Source organism: Pyricularia oryzae, chromosome 1, assembly GCF_000002495.2.
Source record: "Pyricularia oryzae 70-15 chromosome 1, whole genome shotgun sequence".
In the NCBI taxonomy this organism is placed as follows: Eukaryota; Fungi; Ascomycota; class Sordariomycetes; order Magnaporthales; family Pyriculariaceae; genus Pyricularia; species Pyricularia oryzae.
Genome location: NC_017844.1, coordinates 1889186 through 1912190, shown reverse-complemented (window position 1 = coordinate 1912190; position 23005 = coordinate 1889186). Strand labels below are relative to the sequence as shown.

Genomic DNA, 23005 nt, shown 5'->3' with positions numbered 1-23005 from the left:
CGAACTAGAACTAGAACAGTTGTGCGTGCGTCGCAGAAAGTTGAAGCTGGACCAAACAAAGATTTTAACTCAACTTTTCTGCCTCGTTGCTAATCCATCACGACTTGAACTCACACAGTCTGTTCTGGAGCTGTTGTGACCTCAGTCTTTTTTTCAGATGGCTTTCTAGGTATGCATTTGCCTACCAATTTAACCCTGTCAATCCAACGTCAGAATGTCGCTAATTGTTCACGAAACGCATCTACTTGGTAGCCAAGCTAGTCTATCAAAATGGGTAAAGGGGTGGATGGCCTGGTGGAGTGGTGTGTGAGGGAGATATCGTTTGCGGACGACGAAGGTAGGAAGGCCCTTCACTGGCATTACAAAGGCAATGCTAACGACTGACAGGCCTTACTCCCCAAAAATTTGTTCTCGTCGTGAAAAGGTATCTCGAAGATGCAGACAACAAGAACGAAGCAACAGCAAAGAGCGGCGCTGTCATTGAAAACACGGCAAATCTAGATGTCGACCACCTTGACCCAGTGGACGTCGAGATTGCGGCTCCAGTGTGGCATGATGTGGCTGCCAGAGCCGAGATATTCGTCGGTAGCAGCAGGTCTGACAAAACTTGGAATCACCTGCCCTTTGAGTCCATCTATGAATTACCAGATACACCAAAAGATGCGGCGCAGTCGGATACCATTGTCCATGCGGGCAAAGATGACCTGCCGAACTTCCAGCCGCGGATATTCACCTCTGAGGAACTGACGTGGATCAACATCACAGGCCATGGCATTGACTTTCTCAAGATCCCTCCCCTCTGCTGGAAACTGTTGCCCAAGCTCGCATCCTGTCACTACGAGGGTTGTTCACAGGGAAACCTGTGTAAGATGGGAGGGGGCGACATTCGGTCTGTACCTAAAAGGACAGACAAACTTGCTGAACAGGGCTACATCGTCAAGCGTACCGTGGTACTCCGCGGCTCCAAGACAAGCAAGCTCTGGCTCACTCAGTTCGCACCTCCGGATCTGCCCAGTGCAGAAAACCCCAACACTTGGGGTCGTGATCTGGACCTGTCACGGGATCACCTCACAAAGAGCTTGCGGCCGGTGCCATGGTGTCACCTTTGGACTGGCGTAACTATTGAGTATGAGTCCTTTGGCCGCACCGCTATCGCTGTGATTCGAGCATGGGAGGTTATGAGAATCGCCGACTTGAAGAACAAGCTAGGCATCCACGGTGTTCGTTGGCAGATGAAGGTTCTCGCGAGAATGCTTCGCAGGTTTGCAAGTGCCGGTATTACCAAGTATGTAGCCGCAAAGCTTGGTGAGACGGGTAAAGTTTTCAAGGACTGCGTCAAGTATGTGCGAGAGCCTACGGACGATGAATGGGAGAAGTACCTTTCAACAGGCGGTGGCAAGGCTCAGTACACCAAGGCCGGGAAAAAGGGAAACAAGTCGGTGGAGCCTAAGATACCTACAGGTGGTCCCAAACCAGTTGTCTCGGCCCAGCTTTCAAAATGGTCGCCCGAAAGGCCGTTGGTCAACCTGGTATACGACACCATCAAGCGATCTGCCTTTCAGGGTCTAACAGGTCCTCAAGTCAGCACTTTGACAGTCGGCTATGCTTTTCGTCGCTACATGGACAGTCTTATGCCTGTGTTATCAAAGTCTGAAATTCAGCCGGGCCATCTCGGCCACCTGACAATTCGTCCTGAGAATAGAGGCCCTCGGTCGCGAGTGTTCACCACTGAGCCTTCTGACGGTCCAGAAATTGCACCTGGAACTTTGAGTGCTACGATCGCAGGTACCCTTGAGCCAGCCGCAGCGTTGGAAGCTTTCGGATTTGGGCCAATATTGGAGACGCTTGCGGCAACTCCGGCGAATGCTACTTTGACTTCCCTTGCACGAATCACCAATGACTATGGCGAGCAGACAAGGATGATGAAGCCGCTTAGCATACATTCTGAGAATGTTATTCTCGCCCAGGCCGAGGGCAGTACCAGTGAGCACCTGGCAAAGAAGGCTCGTCTTGAAAATGTTCCTCAAGTCGAGGAGGAGATTGAAGCATTGAATGCGACAGTGCCACCGGGTGTAGGTTTGCAAGATGCTGGAGCAAGCCAAGATGAAATTGATCAAGCTGATCTCGAAGAGCATACACGTGAATCAAAGAAACGCAGTCGACCGCTCGAGCGCCGACCAGACATCGAACCTGGCGCACGTGCCTTCATTGCTCAGGAGGATGAGCGTCCCAAGAAGAAGGGCCGCCCATCTAAGAACCCAGTGATGCCCATCATCATCAAATTTGTTGGCCAGAGCGTCCAGCGCTGGCAGGTTTCGGCAGGCTTTGAGCTGTCAGAGTCATCCCTTGCTACTGACGATGAGGATAGAGACATTGAGCCTTCAGATGAGGAAGAGTCTGACGAGGAAATTCCGGCCCCGTATCTCACGATGGAAGCACGTTACAATGGACGTCCTGGCCAACTTAAAGTATCTTCAAGCGAACAAACGGTCGTTTTTGAGTATGGTGGAAAAGCAGCCAGCAAGCCCTCCTTGCAAATCACCATCGCGAGTATTGTGGACAACCCGTCCATCGACACACCCCCGGACGATGATGATAAGTGTTTGGTCATCAATGCGACCCGGAACAATTCTAGGTGGCCGTACATATTTCATTTTGACAACACTGCGGAAGTCTGCGAGGCTGCGACAGCGCTTAGAGATCAGGTCGAAAGCCTACGCATGGGAACCGTAATTAAGAAAAAGGCCAAGAAACCGAAAAAGCCCAAGAATTCCGGCAAGGCGGCGAATGGCATTAAGCGGAAGTGGAAGGCCGAAGGTTACAAATGTGATCGATGCGGATCGGTCTACAAGAACGACAATGGACTCAAATATCACCAGGAGAAATCACAGACGCCCTGTAATCCAGACTTTGACCCGAAGGTCATGGCAGAGAAGCCAGACAAACGGCGAAGAAGTCATGTTGATGGCAATGAAGACCAAGGCACTCCAGCTGGCAGAGGCCAAAGGTCTGCACGGTTACAGCTTAAGAAGCCCAACCATGAGCCGGAGCAGCCCTCGAATGCATTCGGGCGCAAAATCAGCAAACGGCCAGAGAGTGGCTTCGCAACTCGTCGCGGCATAGGATCGCTGGAGAAAGGTGCAATTGAAGAAGCACCTCTGGTGCTTGGTCAAAGCCTACCCACTGAGCCTGATGTAAGCATGGTCGATTCGCCAGCCATTGGTCGGTCGGACATACCGACTAACGACATCATCATGATAGAAAACCCGCAGCCGCTTAGGGTGGACGAAGTTGTGACCGAGGAAGCTCCGGTAGAGGCTGTGGAGCAGAGTTCTCCAGCTGAGGCTGCGTCGATGGACCAGCAAGAATCAGCTGCCGACCAAGTTTCAGCTTCTGAAGACAGCAATGGCTTTCCCAAGTTTGTTTTGCCGCCTCTTACCAACCCAAAGTTGCTGGAATCCTCGCATCGGACAATCTCAGTAATTCAATACCTAGTCTATGTTCACGATGGGGTTTTCCCGGGGGACAAGGCGATGTGGTATGCTGTTTATACTATGCACGAGAAGGAGTTTCCCCAAGAAATCCACCCGAGCTTTCGTTCATGTCTGGCTATTATCAAAACAATGGAGAGGCGCGGATGGTTGCGCACGTACGCTTATGCGTGGAGAGATGAAAAAGGTTCTACCTCAAAACTGTACTTGGCAATAAAAGAAGGGGTACCCGACTCAAGCCCAAAGATTGCCACAATGAAAGAACGAATCCAGGCCGCGCATCCACTGCCATACGTCCCTCCCGGGTTCGAACCGTCTCCCGAGACGCTGGATGCCCTCCACGCTAGATTAGCGGACGAGTCATCTCGCATGCATAGTAGGGCCTCCCGGAGAAAACAGGTCGAGGTTGAGGTACTGAAGGCGCCCTTCTATGAAGAAACTCGAAGTGACAGGCTCGCAAAACAAGAGTCACCAGCTAGACGAACACATGTTTCGGCCTTTAGACCTTCCCCTATACAAAACACTCGCTCGTTTCCTCCGGGGGATAGGAGTGAGCTGTTGCGGAGTAGACTCAAGGCTTCGCTCGCACAGCCGAGGCAACCAAAGCGGAGAAGCCTATTTGAGTCTTCAAACCCGGGTCTAGACAGCCTCCCGCCACACTTTTTCAACGGGACTATCGCTCTCCACGACGGTGGCGTTGCACTTCCGCTGGATTCAAGTGGAGGCGGTATTTCTGAGGCCTCGGCCCCTATCAGTGATCCTTTTCTCAGGCAAAGGTTGCCAGGAAGTGTCGACGAGATACCGCACAACGCTCCTCACAGCGATGACGAATGGGCTGATCCCCACTGGGCTCGGTTCACTTGGCACGTCAATGCTTGTCGTGAATGGGAGCAGGCGGACGAGACGTCACAGTTACTCCAGTCTTCAACCTTGGCCCCAGAGTACTGTTTTCTCAATTTCACAGTGGACCCAGGGGCATTCGAGGGAGTTGACAGTCCTAGTCTGCAATGGTTTGCTGCAGACCAATTCAATATTCTCGACCTACCATACAAGATCCTGGCTAGGGATGTGTATAGGTATGAGAGGCAGGGAGCGTACAGACTGACGATACCTCGTGGTCCTCGCGGGCCCTATCGTCCTCGTGGTTCGAATGCTGGTGGACCATCGAACGTGCGTGGCGGCCCTCTGGGTGTACGAGGCACCAGTAATCTAAGAGCATCTGCAGGCAACGACCAAAACTGGAGCGATTCTGACATCATGGCTATTCCGTCTGCCGAGCCTACAGTATTTGCTACCCCACTCCCTCTCCAATTTGAACCACCAGCTCTTACTCCAGCTCCTACCAGAGTCCCTGTCTTCCGGAAAGTCAGAGAGTTGACTGCTTTCCCGCATACCCCAGAAGACTATTCAGCACAAGAACTGGTGGAGGTAGACGACGATGTGGACTGGTCGGCCGAGAACACTAAACTCGCAGCGTTTATAGCCATCAGGGTGCTTCTCGGTGGTGTTGAGAAGGTGATTGACTGGGGTCTGATGATGAGGCTCTTTCCCGATGTAAAGCTGTCTGCTCTGAGGAAATTCTGGGGCCATATGAGGAAGACCCGATCATTCTACATCGAAGCAACGACGGAATTGTTTCAGGATAATTTCCTCGAGGCATATGAGGAAGGAGAGCTGCCGCCCCTCAACTATGATGACGTTTTGGCTTACGACTGGAGGCGGCTGATACGGTGGACTCTCAACGAGATGATTGAACAAGACATTGTTCTCCCTGCGACCAAAGAGGGTCTTGAACAAGAATACGTTGTGGACGATAACGCCTATACCGTGCCAGAGTGGCGGGACACGTACTTTCACTACCAAAGGTCCATCTGGAACAGGTTCCAGGACTTCACTTCTGAGGTAGCGGCCATGCCAGCGAAGCCGCAGCTAACAAACTACAGCTCGCTGGAATCAATCATCACATCTTGGATCCGGGCATTGTGCTCGACGCCTCCCGAGTTTTACTCGCCGGGCTCCATCAGGGACAGGGTGTATTCCCTCGGCGTTCGCGATGATCACGAGGTCAGCTGCCTTCTTCAAGGAGCAATGATCGATCTACAGCGTCGTCGCGTGATAAAAAAGAGCAAGCCAGCCGCGCTGAAGTCTGGACGACCTTACAAATATACGCAATTCTTCTACACGACCCTAGACAAGTACTCGCAGCCTCGCAAGTTCTCCCAGGCGGCCATCTTCAAGGCTCATCTCGACAGTCTTTTCCGACAAGGGAAGATCCTAGAGCGGCTCGACTTTACAGTCGACGACGGCGCCATCATGGCGATCGTGAACCTCCAAGCCCACGGCAGGATCAAGGTCGAGCCGATCGACATCCCGAACATCCCCTTTGGTTTCGACCCGGGCAACTACGAGACGAGAAAATACAACAAGGACTTTTACCAGTTCAGCGTCAGGGTCCTACCGACCGACAAGTACGTCTACAATGAAGACATTCCCTTACTTGACCGAGTCAGGACCTCGACTCCGCCGGGCATGGGGCTCAACGGGCAGCTTCCGACGTGGTGCGACTTTTTGGGCACGATCGACTGGTCGCGGTGGGCGAGGTTCGTCTCGGCCGTCTTCTTCATCCTGGCTACGAGGGGCTCCATGGGACCGGAGCGGGCGAGCGCGGCCTTGGGCCCCCTGACGGAACCGTACGACGTCCAATGCATCATGGACTGGGGTGTAAGGCTGGGGTTGCTCAGGGAGATGGTTGCCGGTGGCGGGGTGTGCGTCAACGACTGGTGGTGGCTGGGTATGTCCAAACTCACGATTGATGAAGAAGTTTCGGATGGTGAGGATACGACTTGATCGACTTCCTGGATGGTATAGATAGAGGAGCTGTTTTGGGTTTGGGTGTTTAATACCACGGGTGAAGAAAAGGGTGGCGAGGGCGTCTGCTTGCTCGTAAAGAAATAGACTTGGGATGAAGACATGCGTCGTGTATGTCAGATGTTAGAACTAGGAGAGAAAGACAGAGATCACTGAAAGTTTCACACGAAAGAAATGCCCCAGGCCAAACTTGATTCCTTTTAGGTGTACTGGTATTGTTTGCCCACGCGCAACATATGACCATCTTGGTACAATCAAAATTTGATCTGCTTTAAAAACGCTGACTGACTACAATAACCATCAGAGAAACTCCCGAAACGCCATGATTTCTAAGCCAATGACGAACAGCATGCCTTTTACCTGCTCACTCATCTACGGGGGGTATTTTTGTACACAAGTGAGATAATCGAAAAGGTTGAGAAGTGAGGGAACAAAAAGGAAAGCTCATACGGGTGACACACACGGTGCTCAAGCCACAAGCACCTTGAGAAACATGGCCAGCAAAAGAACACCCACGATAAAGATGGCCCTGTCCAGCCAGGCAAGGACGCCATCATCGGAGTACTGAACCAGTTGCGCTATTTGCTGGTGCTGCTGCACTTCAGGAAGGGGTATCGTCCTCGTAGGCTGAGGTGGTGCGGGTGCGGGTGCGGGTGCGGGTGCGGGTGCGGGAGTCGGCACGAAACCTTCGGCCAGCGCGGCAGTCTCAGAATCATGACCTGTCGTCGCGGCAGGAGCTGATGCAGACGCAACATCACCGCCATCACCGGCACTGCCACCAGCCTGGGCCATCTCGTCCCGCCAGCCCATCTTCAGCTCGTCCGGCACCACCACATCAGCGGCCTGGCCCTCGACGTCCTTGGACGCGGCCTCCGCCTCGGCGATGATATCAGCATTGGACTTGGCGCAGATGGCACATCTGAAAGTCCTCGACTCTGTCGCGAGCCGCCTCCGCACCGCGTCTGTGGTCTCGAGCCCGCCCAACTGGCCCTTGGGGTCCGTCTCCATGAAGGAGCGGAGGGCGACGAGGGCTGTGCGGACGCCCCAGGCGGGCTGCCACGTCTCCTCGTGGTGGCCCGAGATGGACAGGCAGATCTCGCGATTGGCCTCGAAGCGGCCCGATGGGGTGACGAAGCGGAAAGAAGGGGGGCGGAGCGGGTACGTCGGTGGGAGCACTATGCGGCCGTGGTAGACGCCCTCGGCGTAGACCGAGTCCGGCGGGCCCTTGAGCGTAAAGTGCCACTCGAAGAGGTCCGACTCTATCGGCGTCGCTGTGTAGTCTGGGGATGGCGAGGTTGAAAGCTCCTGGGCTTCACGGACTGGGGGGGTTTTTATCGGGTGCGGTTAGCTTCGCGTATGGTCGGCTGTACTGCTTGACCTGGGTGAGTTGCTTGGTTGTGGGGGAAAGTGGGGTGAAGCGAGGCAGGGGAGACTCACGGATGCGTCGTATAGTGGGAGACTTGGAATTGAACTTGGGAGCCGCCATGATGGCGGAGTGTTGGGTGCTTGTCTTGCTTGTGAACACTTCAGTTAGGTAGGAGAGAGAGTTGGCGGCGGACTGGCTTGCGAGGCCAAAACCTGGGCCTTGACGCGGCGCGGTGGCGGAGCTTCGTGTTCAGTAAATCGACCAAGGCAAACGCGTAACCGATGGTAGTTTATATGACAGTTTTACGCTAGAAGAAAAGGAAGCAATATCGTCTGGTCATAAAATATCATTTGGTTTCTTGTAACTCGTGTGCCTGGTTTCAAAGATGAACTTTGCCCCCTGTCAGGCAGGATGGCGCGGATTCAGTCCAGACTGAGACATCCAAGGTAAGGTGTTGTAAGTGGGTTGCGGTAACCACCACTGGAACGGAACCCACGGACGGCGGAGTTGCCAGGTTGCTAATCTGACAGTCGATTAGCAGCTATTCACTGTTTACGCACTGTGCACGACGATCCCCTCACGTGATCAACTACCGATAACGTGAGAATAAATTTGGCCAACATCGGAGCAGCTAACACGAGTTAGGCAAATAAATACAACAACTTGCTTTCCAATCTTGTCCTGCTGACCGTCCGAAGCCCTCAATTAATTGACTTGGAATCTGTCAACACCAACTGAATTTTATTCACTCGACCTCACTCGGTCAATCGGTGCTTCTCAACTGAGGGCGGCAATTCTGCCGGCACTAGGGCGCCTCCGTCGCTTAATGCCCACAGACGCTGGCCTTCTTTACACCTTTTGAAGTGCTTGAGGAAGCTGTTGCGGTCATGCAGTCTCGCTTCGGCACGATGTGCCCATCTCTCCGCTGGTGAATTCAGCCAGGTGTCATCCTCCAACTCCCAATCCATGTACCGCTTGTAACACCCGGCACAGCAAAACCCGTAGATGACTCTGCCGGTCCGAATATTGTAGTATGGGGCACAGCAGCAGGCCATGAGATGGAGCGCTGATGATGGCCGTCCGAAGGTGTGACAATATCTCTCAACAGCGGCCATCTTGCACGCCAGGTAGAGGGAGGTGATGTCTTTCCTGACATTGAAAACGGTGCGGCCGCTTTTGTCATATTTACCTGGCAGGTCGTGAAGGGAGATTTCGGCAGTGTTGTACGTGCGCAAGTGAGCACAGACTACATTCATGGCATGGCCATGATGATTCCGTACTCCTTGAGCGTTTCCACTACCTCTCTCGCTTTCGCGTTGCTTTGTCGGAATCTGAATACCGACTGAATGTCGGGACGCAATATCACATCTTGCAGAAGCTCCAGAGGCAGACAGTCAAGCGATCCCAGTCGTTCCGTCGATTTTCTGTTGAATGGCTGCGACAGGGATGACACAACGTCCGCATGCTCCTCGGGGGGGGGGGGGGGGGGGGGGGGGGAATCGCACTACCATGTCATCAAACCAGCGGCTACCCCAACCGATGGTCTTGATGATGGCGTCAGCTTCGTCGTCTCGGAAAGAAAAATCGGTTACCGAGTAGTTGGCAGTCCAATCTAGCTCTGGGCTGGACTCTGGGCTGGACATTACGGCAGCTGTTTACTGGAGGTTGATCATTGCCGTGACCATACGTTTGCTATCAGTCTCGGTTCAGCGCAGTCGTTTTTCGGGTTTGCCGGGGCGACGAGGAAGCAAAGGATTGAAGATTTTGTTGTGTGGTGGGAATGTCAGGTTTGATGGTTGTTCAAAGTCGAAAACGGACAATTTGTCTGCTCCCACTGCTGGCTGTGCCTTCCCCAAATGGTCAAATATCTAGGCAGAAGTCCAACCTAGCCGAGTCAAAGTCCCAGCGAGGAAGGAACGATAGCACAAGCCTAAAGATGCGCCTCAACCCATTGGGTTTCTTCCTTGAGCTCTTTCATATGACTGGCATGTGATGCAAATTCAATCACAGCCAATGTGCAATCTCTCGATCACTAGCAACCTGGGCGTGCCCAGTCCAGCCCTGATTCCTCAAGCCCGCCGCCAGCTTTGGATTCCCCATGCCTAGCCGACGAATATCCGCCTCGAGCTCCTGTCTCCTGCCCTGCTCCATCCTTCGCTCATCTCGGTAAGCCTCGATTGGATCACGATTCAGCACCTTGTTGATACGGTAGTCGACCCAGTAATACGGACCGTCAACTCCACCAGCACCAGGAGCTCCTCCTCCTCCTCTTCCTACTGCTCCCCGAGGCTCCCTCAAAATCCACGGCGGCAGGGTCCCGTGTGCGTACCAACCCTCCCGATCCCTCGACATAAGCAGACCCCCCGCTTCTATGCCGCCACTGGTCATGAGCTCAAATAACTCACGCTCTGGCCCGCTGGCCTCATCGGGCGCCACGACCCCAGCCTCGCGCAGCTCGCCGAGCTTGACCGGGTGCAGCCACGAAGTTGTCTTGTCGACGTGGTTGACATAAAAGACGCAGCCACGCTTCGTCCACTTGCGCTGATACTGGGCCGGGAGCGCGACGAGGTCCGCAGACTGCCTGCACACCGACGCCGCCGTGTCCGGAGTGGCTGCGCCATCGCGGCTCTCATCTGTGGCTGTCGTCGTTGTCGTTAGTGTCGTTAGTGTCGTCGGTGTCGTCGGTGTCGTTGGGGCTGTCGTTGTAGTCGTCGTAGTTGCGGTGTCTGGTTCTGACGTTGTTGAAGATTCTGCCGCAGACCATGTCTTGCGTCTTCTGCGGAGAATTCTGGATATGATTCCCATCTTTTGGATGATTTTTCTTCTCTTCCTCTTGTTTCCCCCCCTCCAACTGATGGATGGGATCTCTCAACAAAACAGATTACAAGTCCACTTTTGGTGTTAGTCGAACAGGATTCTGGGGTATTGAAGAGTCAGTCGCGGAAGTAGTGGAAACAAAAATTGATTCCTAAACCATCATCATCCTGGCCTCGGTGGATAAATGGGAATGCAATGACATATATAAGAGAAAGAGGAGAGAAGAAAAAAAAAGAGGCTGACTTTTTTTCGGTTGTGTGTGTGTGTGTGTGTGTGTTTTTTTTTTCTCAGATGATACAATGATAAGAAAAGGGTCTTGCATGCTGGCTTGCATACTGAGTAGTTTAGCGACATTGTCATGTACACGCATGACATATAGGACCCAGTACCTATGTGGTACCTACTCTTTCTTGATTTGTCCATGGCGCTCCCTCCTTCCCAACCTTGCGTAGTATACACCTTACCACGTACATGGCACAAGGTCAAGATATTCCCCACATACCTGGGAGATCCGGAGTTATCGATAGAGAAATGCCGCTACAACGCATGGGCATCACTCTCCTCGTAGCCGGGGTATCGCTGTCATTGCCGGCACTCTCAGATCCAAGAATCCTTGGAAGTTGGTAACAATACAGACCTTAACATCATCGAAACATAAGGAATGAGGAAAAAGAAGAAGAAAAAAAAGAAAGCCAGGAAAGAGAACAGAGCCAGAGCTCACAGATTTTTGCACGGATACATCGGTGAATCATAAAGAGAATTACACGTGTGCGGGTTGCACTATACCAGAGGCTAGGGCTGTCTCCCATAGAGGTACGCGGCCATTTTTGAAGACGTGATCACATATACCTAGGTACAATCGTCGAAGTACAGACAAGGCGCCTGCATGGAAATCCAATCAAACTAAGGTAGCGATGCATGCAGCAAAGCCAAGTGAGTATAGGCTCTCTCCCGACCGCGACCCTAGTCTTGTTTGGTGACGACTCATACACAGTTGGCCCGGGACATTCCCTGTGATGACGCGAGCACTGCACGCGTCCGCATACACTAGTTTAGTGCTTGGGCGCCATTATCGAATAGCTTTCTGCAGAGATAAGCCACATTTCTTTTCTTCATCAAATTTCTACTACTTCCATGGCTGTGTAAGTTTAGACTTGGGCATTCTTAGTGACTAGGTAGATAGTGGCGGGCAATTGAAGTGTGATTGTATCGTGCTCACATATCGTCAGGCTAAAAAAGAGAAGCCTAGGCTTCTGTGACGTAGAGTCCTGACTCCTGAGAAGACAAGCTAAACTTTAAACATGAAAGCTGCAATTCCCGGCCCTGAAACATAGAGGACAAACCCCAAGTGTCGGTACAGTCCTGTAGGAGTGATCCACCAAATCTTGTTCCAAAACACAAACAAAAATCAAGGGAAAGCAATCGCAAATTATCCAAAAGTAAGAGGCATAAAACACTGACTATTCTGTGTTTGTGTAAAGAGTCCTCGCTCATTGTGCCCTTTGATACCAGTTGAGCCCAGTTGTCTACCCAGTATAAAAATGAAAACTCCCGACATGCATATATGCTTCTGTAAATACCGGACGAAAAACGATAAACCCGACCCTATTTCCTCTTGTTAATTGGACTGTATGCCACCCTGATATTTCTCCCAATGAAAGCCTATACGTGAAAAAAAAAGAAACAAAAGTTGTACACAAAATGTCGTCTCCTGCGCGCAGTAATATCCTCAGGACTGGTTGCCTGGAAGAGAAGCCAGCAGGGGATGGCAAAGAAAACCCCCAAAAATAAAAACGAGACAAGGTTATTTGGACGCCGTAGGGTATGAGAATGGCAACACTTTTCTTGGTTGCTTTTTGATGCTTTCCGTGCCGCTCTTATGAGCATGGTCACGAACCTAGGGGGTATTTTCGTGCTGTAATAAAAACCGGAACCACATTACAAATCAAAGCCAAAGATAATAATAATAAAAAAACAATAACAAAGACGCAATCGTGGGTCTGCACCCAGACAGGCGTGTACATGGTGGTCAAAAATGACAGAATATGGCCCAAGCTCTGACAAAGGGAATTGAGAACGAATGAGACGTGGACATCGTTAAGGTTGGTAGTACAATGCAGATCGAACGGCGATCTTCTCGTTTCGCCCCTGCCACTGGAGCGGCGACGATAGCTTTTATTGACTACCGCCATCGACGCTGGACTTGGGACTGTTGTTGGAGCGGTTGAATACGGTCCGCCCAAGGCTGCGAAGCTTGTTAACACTCTCGGTACCTTCTTGGTAGTCGATGTAGATGTCGGTTGGAGCTTCGACTTTGATACGGCAGAATAGGGTTGAGAAAAGGTATTGATCACCGTTGGCATCGAGCAGGGGTAGGGTGCGGTAGCCCTGCTTGAGACTGGTAAGCTTGGCAGTAAAGGTACCAAGAATCGTGCTACGGTCGCTTTGGCTCCCGCCTTCCGAGAGACGGACGGTCCATCGGATGAATATGAGATCAGGGTACTTGGTGTTGAAGTTGAAGTTGTATCTCTGGTCGAAGATGGGGTTAAAGCCGTTGTCTTTGGCGATGGGGGTCTTGTGCTTAGTCTTGCTTGGCCCGGCGTCAGAGTACTCCTTGTTGGTGTTTCGCTTGTCGTCAGCCAGGAATGCCTCAACTTCAATGTACGGGTCAAGCGTGTGACGATCCCGAAGATTGTGAGGTCGCATGAGCTGCTGGGCAGAAATGACATCAATGCTGAACTTGACGTTCTTGCGAGGCCGTTTGCCGCCCACCATGTGCTCGGGCAGGTACGGGAAGTGCTGGATCTCGCGGAACTCCTTGGGCTTGAGAACGTAGCCCGACTGATCCATACCACCATCATACATGGCATGGTTGAGCTGCATGCCCAGATCGAACGTCTGCCAGTTGAGTGCAGCCATTTGCACGCCACGGCGCCACATGAGAAGCGGGTCGAAGTTGCTCGAGTAAACCCTGCCACGGTGAGGATAAACGCGCATCATGTAGCGCATGTTGTGTCGGTAGAGGGCGCGCTTCGCATCTCCGGGCCTCCCGTGCCTTTGGAACGTGCCCTCGTGGAAGGAAAAGATATGATTGACCGTCTTGGAGTCTGGGTGTTCGAAACCAGAAAACTTGATGCCGGCGCAGTACACGGCAAGATCGCCAAGCTCCTTGACAATTTTGCTGGTGCCACTGTTGGGGCTGATGGGCTGCTGAATATCGCGCTCACTGCCGCTGTCGCAGTCACTGGGGCTACCGCTCGTCGAATCATGGACTCTACCCTCGGTTATTGTGTTGACGCGAGTCTTGGCTCCCATGCGGCGAATTTGCGAGTGCGTAGGAGTAAGCAGGGGGCTGTGCGGAAGCGACTGGGAAGGGATGGTTGAGTTGTCAAGCATGACTGGCTTCGTGTAGGGAGATGTGAGACTGTTGCCTCGTCGGCGTCCGGTCCGCTCCGGGTTGGGCTCCTCGTGACCCGGCTTCTTTGCCTTGATCAGAATACGGTTCTTGAGCTGCGATGGCGAAGGGAGCTTGTCGGCGGGGAGACCTTCCAGAGGCTCGGTGACTAGCCTGGCCCCAAAGATTTCCTTCATGATCGCCACCATCTTCCTCTGCTGGTCCGGGTTGCAGTGAACTTCGAGAGATATCCATAGCGGGAATTCGGACTTGACAAAAGCGTACTTATTGATGACGTTCATCACTTCGCGAAAGGCAATGTTAGTGGTCATCGTCCACCCATGAGACACAAGAGGCCAGCCATCACCACCGTCCCAGCAGTCAACCTCTACGGATCGGCAACCGCGCATCAGCGCCGAGATGTATCCCTCGACACTGGAAAAGCCCATAACTTGACGTCCCAGAAGGTAGGTGTTATGCGAGCTCGAGATGTAGTATTCGTTGATCGGTCGGTCGAGGGTGTAGTTTTTGGGAGCGCTGACGATGGGGACATTGTAGGTCGAAGTCAGGAAGCTGACCAGGGCAGCTTCGCTGATGCGCGGAACATCATCGCCCTCCAGATCCTTGGACTTGTTGCGTTTAGCAAAGCGAGCGAAGATGGCCTCCCAGTAGGCCCTGTCGGCGTCGACGTCCTCATTTTGCACATCTGTAAGAAAACTGACGAAGTCAAGAAGCGTCATGCCACGTTCGATATCGGACGCCCTTTCGCGAAAGATGGGGCGAATGTCGGCCCGTCTCTTCATGAGTCGCACAAACTCCTGAAACTGGCTGAAGTTGAGACGACCGTTCTTAACGGATGCATCGGCATCAACAGACGAAGTCCCTAGCGCCTCCAGAAACTTCTCCTTCAAAGTCTCGGAGGATACGTGAATATGAAGGTTTTGGCACACGCGCTCAACACCGAGGAAATCGATGTTTTCCTCACCGTTGTTGCTGGTATTCTTCAGTTGTTTGTGCAGCTCGTTTTTCCAGTAAGTCCTAATGGCCTTATCGTTAAAGGCCATGAGAGAAGACATGATGTCTTGACGATGCATGGAGATTGTGTGCAAGGTCGAAACCCACATATCCACGATGGCAGGATCTCCAGCCACAAGGTGCATCATCTTTGTCTTCGGCTTTACGTCGTGGGTGGCGTAGATGATTGAGAAGCAGAGGGGCTCCTCGGATTCCGGAATGCCAAAGTCGAGCCTGTACTGGCGAATGTCTTCTGCCGTCCGGATATCTTTAATATCGTCGATGTAGATAGACTTGGAAGGTTTGCTCTTGTCCCAGGTGATCTTGGCAGATTCGGCGTCCAGTACCAGCATCAGCTGTTTTCGGCTGGTTGTGGAGCCCCTCTTTTTAGCGAACTTTGTAACCTTGGTTCCTTGGAGTAGCTCCAGAGGATAGGTGGGACCAGCGACGACAGTCATAGGACCACTAGAGGAATTGCTACCGTTGATGGATGCCGGGGCACTTGTTGGTGACAAATCTCGGCCATTAGACTCAACAGAAATGTTGAGGAAAGAGATCTTGTCGTCGAGGTCAATAAAAGGCTCGTCGTCCGAGTCTGTGAAGGGGTTTGTGAGATCGCTGTTACTTCGTTGGCGTGGTCTGGCAAGTCCGGGTCCAACGCTGGCACCCCGTTTGGTTCCGTGAGCTGATGATTGCCTTCTCGGCGACCTGAAGGTGTTTGTGGCCTTGTTTGAGAGCCTGCGGAATAGGCCCTTGTTTGGGACTTCGGGCAAAGATGAGTTGCCAGAAGGCTGTGCTGGTTGATACAGTGACCCCATGCTTGTTTTCCGCGACAGCGATGATTGTGGTAATACCGGTTCTGGTAGTTGAAACCCTGAAGGGTACTGTTCAGGATCTCTGCCCCGTAACGGTTCCGGGGATGCTTGTATTGAGCTGCTTTGTGTAAGTCCTGGTGCAGCATCCAGGGAGAAGACGGGCGAGCCCTGCAAACTCGATGCCACGGAAACCGAGGAAGCACTGATTGCAGATGGGGGGATGGCCACTTGATGGGGGCTGGAGGTAAAGTTTGTTTGCAGGTTGCTCGGGCGTATTCTCCTTGGGTGCACGGGAAATGTGTGGGGAGTCATTGAGGACGGTGTGCTACTGGGTGAAGCAGCTGGTGATCTTTCCGCCATGACGGCGGATGTGGTAGAGGAAGTCATCATGTGAAAGTCTGCCCTTTGTTGGGGCTAGTGGATGGTACAGCTGACAAGGGTATGCGAATGAGAGAATTGCTCCAGCTTAGAATAAGGCTTGAAGGTTATATATGAAGCTCTGATTTTTGCGAATGCATTTTCTCCAAAGCCAGTTGTGACAGTAGTAGGTTTTGGGTGAAAAGCGGGCGGGGCCTTGTTGGAGAGAGCTCGGGGTCAAGGGCCTTTTGAGGCTGATGAAGTCCAGAGGAGCGAGGTAGCAACGGTATAAGTAAGTGTGTATAAACAAGGGGGGTTGCGTTGCAGCCGCAAGGCGATCGGCGTTGGGGTTGTTGATCAGCCGGCTGGCAGAACGGCGGCCGACTCTGGCCTGTCTCGGTGTCAAAGTGGGACCAGGTATCTGCTTGGTACTGGTACGGCACGAGACCTAGGTGCAGACATGTACAGGTCGAACAGTCTGGGGCGATTGGGCAGACGGAGGCCTTACAAGGTGGTGCGGCGCGATTTGACGGCAAATTGATGATGTGGCAGGCTTGTTATGCAGGCGGCTGGATTGGGATATCAACCAAGCTGCTGATGCGATGCACTATGAGAGCGAGTCTCCACAGCGCAGGAGTGCCAGCTGCGTCTGTACGGGGCTGATTATCTGCCTGTCTTCAGTCTGCACTGCACTTGGGCGGGAAACAAAACAAGCCGAGGCTGCAGAGGGTGAATGCAGTGGCCCGCCTTCCTGAGTGCGCCGTGTATCCAAAGAACCCCAGCTTTGGGATGGTCGCCCGGCGCCAAGTTACAAAGGTGTCCTGACCTGGCTGCAGAAAAGGCCGTCAGGGGGACACTGGCGGTAACCGAGTCTCCAAAGGCGGCAAACAGGCGGCTGTTCAGTTCGCGCGGCGGGCTCGTCTTCAATGTCTTTCTGGATATGCTGCAGTGCCCAGATGAAGATACGAGTCGCAGTCTCGCACACGCGCTGAATCTATGTGCGCCGTTCGGATTTTGGTTGCGTCTGCCGATTGCTCAGGACCTTGTTGAATTTCTCAAGATCAAGGCTTTTTGTGGCTTCCTTCCCAATGTAGCAATCTGGACTTGCTAGGCCGGCAAGCGTGCATTCGCCCAAAAAGAAGAAGAAAAAAAGAGAGAAAAAAAAAAAAGAATCAACAGAGGTACCAGGAGCCCTTGTAGTAGTGACAACCAAGAAAGTAAACACGTTGGATGCCGAATTGTTTCTTGCCCTTTTTCTTCTTATACAAACAACGAAAGAATACCACACCGTTCGGAGTCCTAAGCTATAACATCCGCAGTGGTAAGAGCTAGCATAAAGAGTCTTCCGGAAGCGAGCGAAAGATGTGTAGGGCTGTCGCGGTTGATCCCAATGGGTGTGGTGTTTTCTGATGTGTCAGAAGCGAACTGGTTGGAGAAATGAGCGAGGCGGCTTTTTTTGCGCTGCGGAGTCGAGTCGCGTGAGTTGGGGCACGGCAGGTACAAATGTATGGCAGGGCACCTGACGAAACAGCCAAATATATACCGACAAGGAATCTGTTGGTGAAGCGAAACTGCTGAAAATGAATTCGAGAGAAGTGTGAGACTCATCCAGTGGCCGGGCAAATTGAATCGAATGGAGAATAGTCCAAACAAAAAATAAAGGGTCGCAAGTGGTCCGTCAAGGGAGAAATTGGGCCTGAGGTCAGAGTTGATCAGGTGGGCTGCGGATTGCTTAAGAGTGACAACACCCTGAGCTGAGCCGGGAAATTATTGGTGACGGAAGAGCGGGAGACATGGCCAAGAAGACAAGACAAGCGAAAAAGGTACTGGGTCAATGAGTGGTGCGAGCTCAAGCTGGCTCCAAACTTAACCCCCCTCCCTCTAGGGCTCTGAACAGTAGGCTAGGTACCTAGCCAGTACGGCGCAAGAATATGGTCCTGGACAGCTGGTTGGGCACAGATTGGAAATGCGATGGGCGGCAGCCAAAGGTGGAACTGAGAGGAACAATGGGCTGGCTGCTGGGTACCGAGTACACGGGTTGGGGTGCAAGCAATCGAAGGGGGAATGGAATGGAGATCAGAGGTGTGGGGTGCAGTGACGACGCAGTGGAGTCTTTTTGGGCTAGGGCCTTGCCGTCTTGTCCTTTTTTTTTTTTTTTACACCTTTTTTTTCTTCCCTGAATTCTTCTCCCCGTTGGTGCTCTGTCGCTCCTTCCAGAAATGCCTGACACACGGCGGCCACACCATTTTTCTCCGCCCAGATTCAACTACGGAGCGATTTGCGCTGCCCAGAAACATGCCATTCCCTGCTACGGGTTCATTCATGGGTCTCTTGGGCGGCGTAGACTTTCGGTCCAGGGCATCCTGCCCGCAACGCAATGGGCAGAAAAATTTGCCTCCCCAGCACAAAATGATAAAAAGGCGTTAAAGGGGCCAGCCAGCAACCCATTCACGTAGACCCCACAAGCCCACATGGCTGCTCCATGGACATGGATTGCAAGCATCTTTGGCCGAGAGAGAGAGTTGAGCCGGGTGGTCTGTGGGGGAAGAAAAAAACCGTCCGCTGACATGCGCCCGACGAGCCCGAGATGAGACGTCTGGGTTGTTGGCTCGTTTTCTTTTTCTTTCCTATGCGGTGTACCGTACCACGACTGCAAGAAGAGCATGCACTGTAATGTACCTTTCAACTTTTGCCCGCTGCTGCACAGTATGGCATTTAATGTACCTTTCTTTTTTTCCAATAATCGGTTCAATTGCTTTCCTCGTGCCTGCCAGCAAGGTCCCTCAGGAGCCACAGTGGCTTTCCTTCTTTTTTCTTCACTCCCCAAATGTAATTACGGAGTAATAAATAAGTTTGTTCTCGAGGATAAATGTGCCGGTCAACTGGTGAGTGTGTAGCGGTGAAAGTGGCTATGGCCCAAGCCCAAATTGCTTATATGCAACCATTGGACGAGCCAGCAAGGTGCGTGGTAGCATCTCTTTCTCATTCATTCCACTGAAATGACAAGCTCACTAAACCAAGTCGCGCCGCGCGACTCGACACAGCCAGCTTGTTGTTTGTTGCCCTGACCGGACATTGACGTTCTGGGTACCAAAATAGTATGATGTGGACAATGTACAGGAGCACGAGCCGGTGTTTCCTACCTCAGTAGCGGGGACGTAGACTAAAACCGGCTTCACTACCCACGCCTCCGGTCAGCTTTGTTCGACAGGCATGCTCCTGGTAGCCCAAAAAGCCTGTCCTGTAATCTCCATACCGGTACACCTAAGTTCTGAGGTAGGCACACAAACGGTTGCCACTATGCAATGCTCGGCTTATGTAAGGTTCAACCCTCTTTATGGTAGGAATTTGGGATTTCTCCCGCGCTCATCCCCCGCTATGTACTGTAGGTAAACCTGCTTAGGGCCGAACTTAGTAAGTAGTACAATACCTATCTGTGGGCACGTCGATCATCTACCATTGCAGGCCCAGTGTGGCTTTTCCCTGGTTAAACTGTAAACATAATTCACTCCAGACTTCCTCTTTACTATTCGCCTTTTTCATTTTTTTGCCCCCTTTCTACCCGTCCCTTATCGTCACCAATTAACTCCTTTCGCCTCTTTTTGTCTACGGCTGTCTACTTTTCAGTCTCCTTGAGTGTTTTCCCATGCGACTTTGACACCACCGCCTGTCCTCGAGTGGCGTGAACGCTATTGTAGTCTCAAATTAGCTAGACCTAGACACAAAAGACATTAAAGACGCGGAACCGTCGAAACACGCCATTCATATGTAGGCATTGTTATTAAATGTACTGATGTCATTAGCGCGCCACTGTTCCTCATTGCACACCATTTACTTATTGCATTGAAAGATGAAAGGGATTACTTTATCTGCTTTATGTTGGGAATAAAAAAAAAGTATCCTACTGGTACAATTTTCGAGGGTGACGCCCCCAAGAGAGGAGTCGGCAAACTTCTCCGAAAATGATATGCAACTCGGCCGGGCAAAGTTTGAACAAAGCGCATTCTCAAGGTTCAAAGTTCGAGTGCATAAGGAGAGCCATCCATATTGGGTAGCAAAAGTAAATTACAGGTACTTCGTGTACCGTGTAGTTAGTAGTAAGCTGACTACTGGTCTGCATACCTACTATAATACTGGGTAAATCATGATAGCTGGTATTACGTGCCTTTACCCACCTATGTACCTTAGGTAGGTAGCTCGGTGGGTGCCCATCCAAGCTGGGTTGCCCTACAAAGTAGTTTGTTTAATTGTTACCACCTTGGGTACTGTACCTACAAAAGAAGACCAGTCAGCGCTAGAAGGTTTCTGGGAATCAAAAGTGCCGCCCAAGCCCCTGGTTCGTACACCCCGGCCAACCCTTGCCCACGTAGCTCACATGGGCTTCGAGAAAACCGGGGGTCCATCGCTTGAACCGGCGCACGGGACTTTTACCCGCCATGATTGGCTGTTGACTCCCTCTCTCCCCTGCTCAGATCGCATTGCCCCTGAAAAATGGTTCGGAATTGGCCAAGCGAGCTGGCGAAGCCCAAAGCCGATTGCGCGCGGTAAAAATAAAGCTGTGCTACTGTCAAAACTGTCTGATGCGGTACTGAGACGTGCATACTGGATGATGGAGATAGCAGACTTACAGCTTGGAAGCAAAGAAAGTGGCACTAAAGTGACAAGACGGAGAGGCAGGTACACGATTTGCAAATATTATCCTAACGCTTGAAATTCTCTCCGTGGTACACCTATTCTCCTTCCGGATTTCTAGCCGTTGCCAACGTCTCTGTCGCACAACATGGGAGGAAACAGAGGCAAATATCGTGCATTACATACGTCAGCAGCCCTATCACGCAACTTGCACAGTCCTAGGATTGATTGCAGTAGGAAAAAACGGCGCATGTCTAATTACCTACCTGGGCATATCGGGTATCGTAACCCCATCCTTAGATTGTTCTTTCGCTTCTTTGCACTAGAAACCAGCAACAGCCGTCATCGCAAAACTTTTGACGTCGTACGGCCCAGTTCGCTAAAATTATCTCCAAACCTTATTGGCCGTCTCCATAAGGAAAGGAAGGTCACGGTCAGGCAAAACCACCTGTCGATCCGCTGCCAATATTACACCGACATTCTGACTCTTTCAAACTCACCTTGTTGCCCAAGCGCCAGGGACTTGGTTTGAAATCTGTGGGGTATTATATGTTTTACTGCTGTTTGATTTTATGGTCTCTCGGATGGTTACGTTTAAACAAAAAAAAATCACAACCAAGATATTTTGTCCATAAAAACTTGCTAGGTATAAGGCAGTTAGTTGTATGCCATTGGGCAGAGTGGAAGAGGGCCATCCACCTGGAGGTATGCGGCGTTGCATTCTGCACGGTGAGCTTCGCTTCGCTCATGGGGGGGCAATGGACGACGGCAAGAGTGGGGTTTATCTGGTTGTTTCGCCCTTTTCTTTTCTTTGCTTTTTTGTGTTTGTGGGGTGAGACCTCGGATGAAATGAAGCATGCAGGCGGGGCGGTGGTGCTCTCGGGCTCAAAATGTACCACCAGCATAGGTTGTCGTTTGTTGTTCGACATGGTATCTCATTTTTCGGCTTTTTCTTTTATTTCTATTTCTTGATCCATTTTCCCCTGTCTATCAATTGGCGAAGAAGAAATAAACAAGGGACTAAACAAGTAAAAATGGTATTGCATTGTTCAACCCCGTTTTCCCAGTCGGCTTCCCTTAATAGTCGCCCGGCGATCACTTTGAGGCTTGGTCGAGTTGACTATTGTGATGGTCGAGTATGCGACAACTCAAAGTACCAACCAGTGGGGAGTGACAGTTTCGGGCCAAGTTTTTCTATCATTTGATACCAAGTATACCAAGCGAGTATTCACGGCGTCAATTGCCTGCGAGGTAAATTAGACCTTGCTAACCAAGGCTCCAAAGTATCACAGGTAATTAGTTGCAACGTTCCAGGTATGTTGGCTGCAGGTCACAATTGATCAATCGCGTTTCGATCAACAGACGTCAGGCAGACGGCGTCTAAGCTGTATGCAGTTGTGCCCCCCTGCGGAATGCCACCCGCTTGGCGCCAGAGGCCGCGTGGTTTGGATTATGATCCCTGTTCCTTTGGAAGGGAGAAGAGTCACGAGGTGTCCAGGACAAGACCAAACAAACCGTCACCTCGTTTATCTTCGTTTATTAATTACATCTTGACATGTAAGGTCAGAAGTCTTGTTTATGCCTACTGTACGGCAAGGTACGCGGTACGTACCACCCCCTCGCCAACCCATTTTTTTTTTCCACCTCAGGGGATTGACCCGCCGCCGGGACACCATTACCGTCGTCCCACTGCCTTGTTTCTGGTTTGTGGTCATCACAATGACCGCAGAAAAATCTTCATGACCAAGGCTGAGGTAAAAAAGGATGCTGGCTATGCTCTTTGTTCCAAGTGGACACCGGAAGGCTGATCCCTTGGGGTTAGACCGCCTTGCCATAGTCAGACGAGTTTTTGGCCATGATTGGACAGCCAACATTTGGTTTTTTCTCTTCCCCGCCGGCGTTGAGAAGGAATTACGCCGCCCTCTGCCAATCTCATCTGGTTCGTTACGTTCCGGGTTTGGCGGTCTGGTTGGAGTCGCACAAAGTCTATCTCATGTCATCTCTTTATAACATCACGATTCAAGTGGAAACGAACGAACGTATGAGCCAAGCAAGTGCAAGGCCATTCGCTCTTCTTCTTCTTCTCTATTGGCTCCCACACGGCAATTGATATCTTTGTTCAATCTTCGGGGAAGCCCAACTTTCCGGTGTAGCAACATACGAATGCCAAGCAATGTGGTATTATACTACCTTGCCGACTAGCCGTGGAGCTGCAACACAATCCTCTGCAACAGGTGCCGACCAGCTGAAC

The 23005-nt window shown here is 51.7% G+C and overlaps 5 protein-coding genes across 5 annotated transcripts; 1 reads left to right on the top strand and 4 right to left on the bottom strand.

Moving 5' to 3' along the window:
- Positions 1-270: 270 nt before the first annotated feature.
- Positions 271-6338, top strand: MGG_02447 (uncharacterized protein; the record flags this gene model as incomplete). The annotated part of the gene is made up of 4 exons (XM_003709189.1): positions 271-337; positions 388-3194; positions 3273-4567; positions 4838-6338. The coding sequence occupies 4 exons, from the start codon at positions 271-273 to the stop codon at positions 6336-6338; spliced, it is 5670 nt and encodes a 1889-aa protein (XP_003709237.1).
- An 89-nt stretch (positions 6339-6427) lies between these two features.
- Positions 6428-8183, bottom strand: MGG_02446 (ubiquitin-conjugating enzyme). Its single transcript, XM_003709188.1, has 2 exons — positions 7797-8183; positions 6428-7678 (listed from the first exon to the last, which is right to left on the bottom strand). Exons 1-2 carry the CDS (start codon positions 7843-7845, stop codon positions 6828-6830), a joined length of 900 nt encoding a protein of 299 aa, XP_003709236.1. The 5' UTR covers positions 7846-8183; the 3' UTR covers positions 6428-6827.
- A 135-nt stretch (positions 8184-8318) lies between these two features.
- On the bottom strand, positions 8319-9368 carry MGG_11906 (uncharacterized protein; the record flags this gene model as incomplete). Its single annotated transcript, XM_003709187.1, has 2 exons — positions 8319-9056; positions 9234-9368. The coding sequence occupies 2 exons, from the start codon at positions 9366-9368 to the stop codon at positions 8481-8483; spliced, it is 711 nt and encodes a 236-aa protein (XP_003709235.1). The 3' UTR covers positions 8319-8480.
- Positions 9369-9729: 361 nt separating this feature from the next.
- Positions 9730-10628, bottom strand: MGG_02445 (uncharacterized protein; the record flags this gene model as incomplete). Its single annotated transcript, XM_003709186.1, has 1 exon — positions 9730-10628. The coding sequence occupies exon 1, from the start codon at positions 10528-10530 to the stop codon at positions 9730-9732; it is 801 nt and encodes a 266-aa protein (XP_003709234.1). The 5' UTR covers positions 10531-10628.
- A 976-nt stretch (positions 10629-11604) lies between these two features.
- On the bottom strand, positions 11605-17977 carry MGG_02444 (phosphoinositide-specific phospholipase C). The gene has a single exon (XM_003709185.1). It carries the CDS (start codon positions 16153-16155, stop codon positions 12718-12720), a length of 3438 nt encoding a protein of 1145 aa, XP_003709233.1. The 5' UTR covers positions 16156-17977; the 3' UTR covers positions 11605-12717.
- Positions 17978-23005: the final 5028 nt, after the last annotated feature.

What these genes read in the sequence shown, in the direction of transcription:
- MGG_02446 (XM_003709188.1), bottom strand. Translation starts at nt 7,845, where the DNA reads ATGGCGGCTCCCAAGTTCAATTCCAAGTCTCCCACTATACGACGCATC. An exon ending in TCCCACTATACGACGCATCC is followed by an intron (nt 7,679 to 7,796) that starts GTGAGTCTCCCC and finishes AAACCCCCCCAG; the next exon opens with TCCGTGAAGCCCAGGAGCTT.
- MGG_02444 (XM_003709185.1), bottom strand. Translation starts at nt 16,155, where the DNA reads ATGATGACTTCCTCTACCACATCCGCCGTCATGGCGGAAAGATCACCA.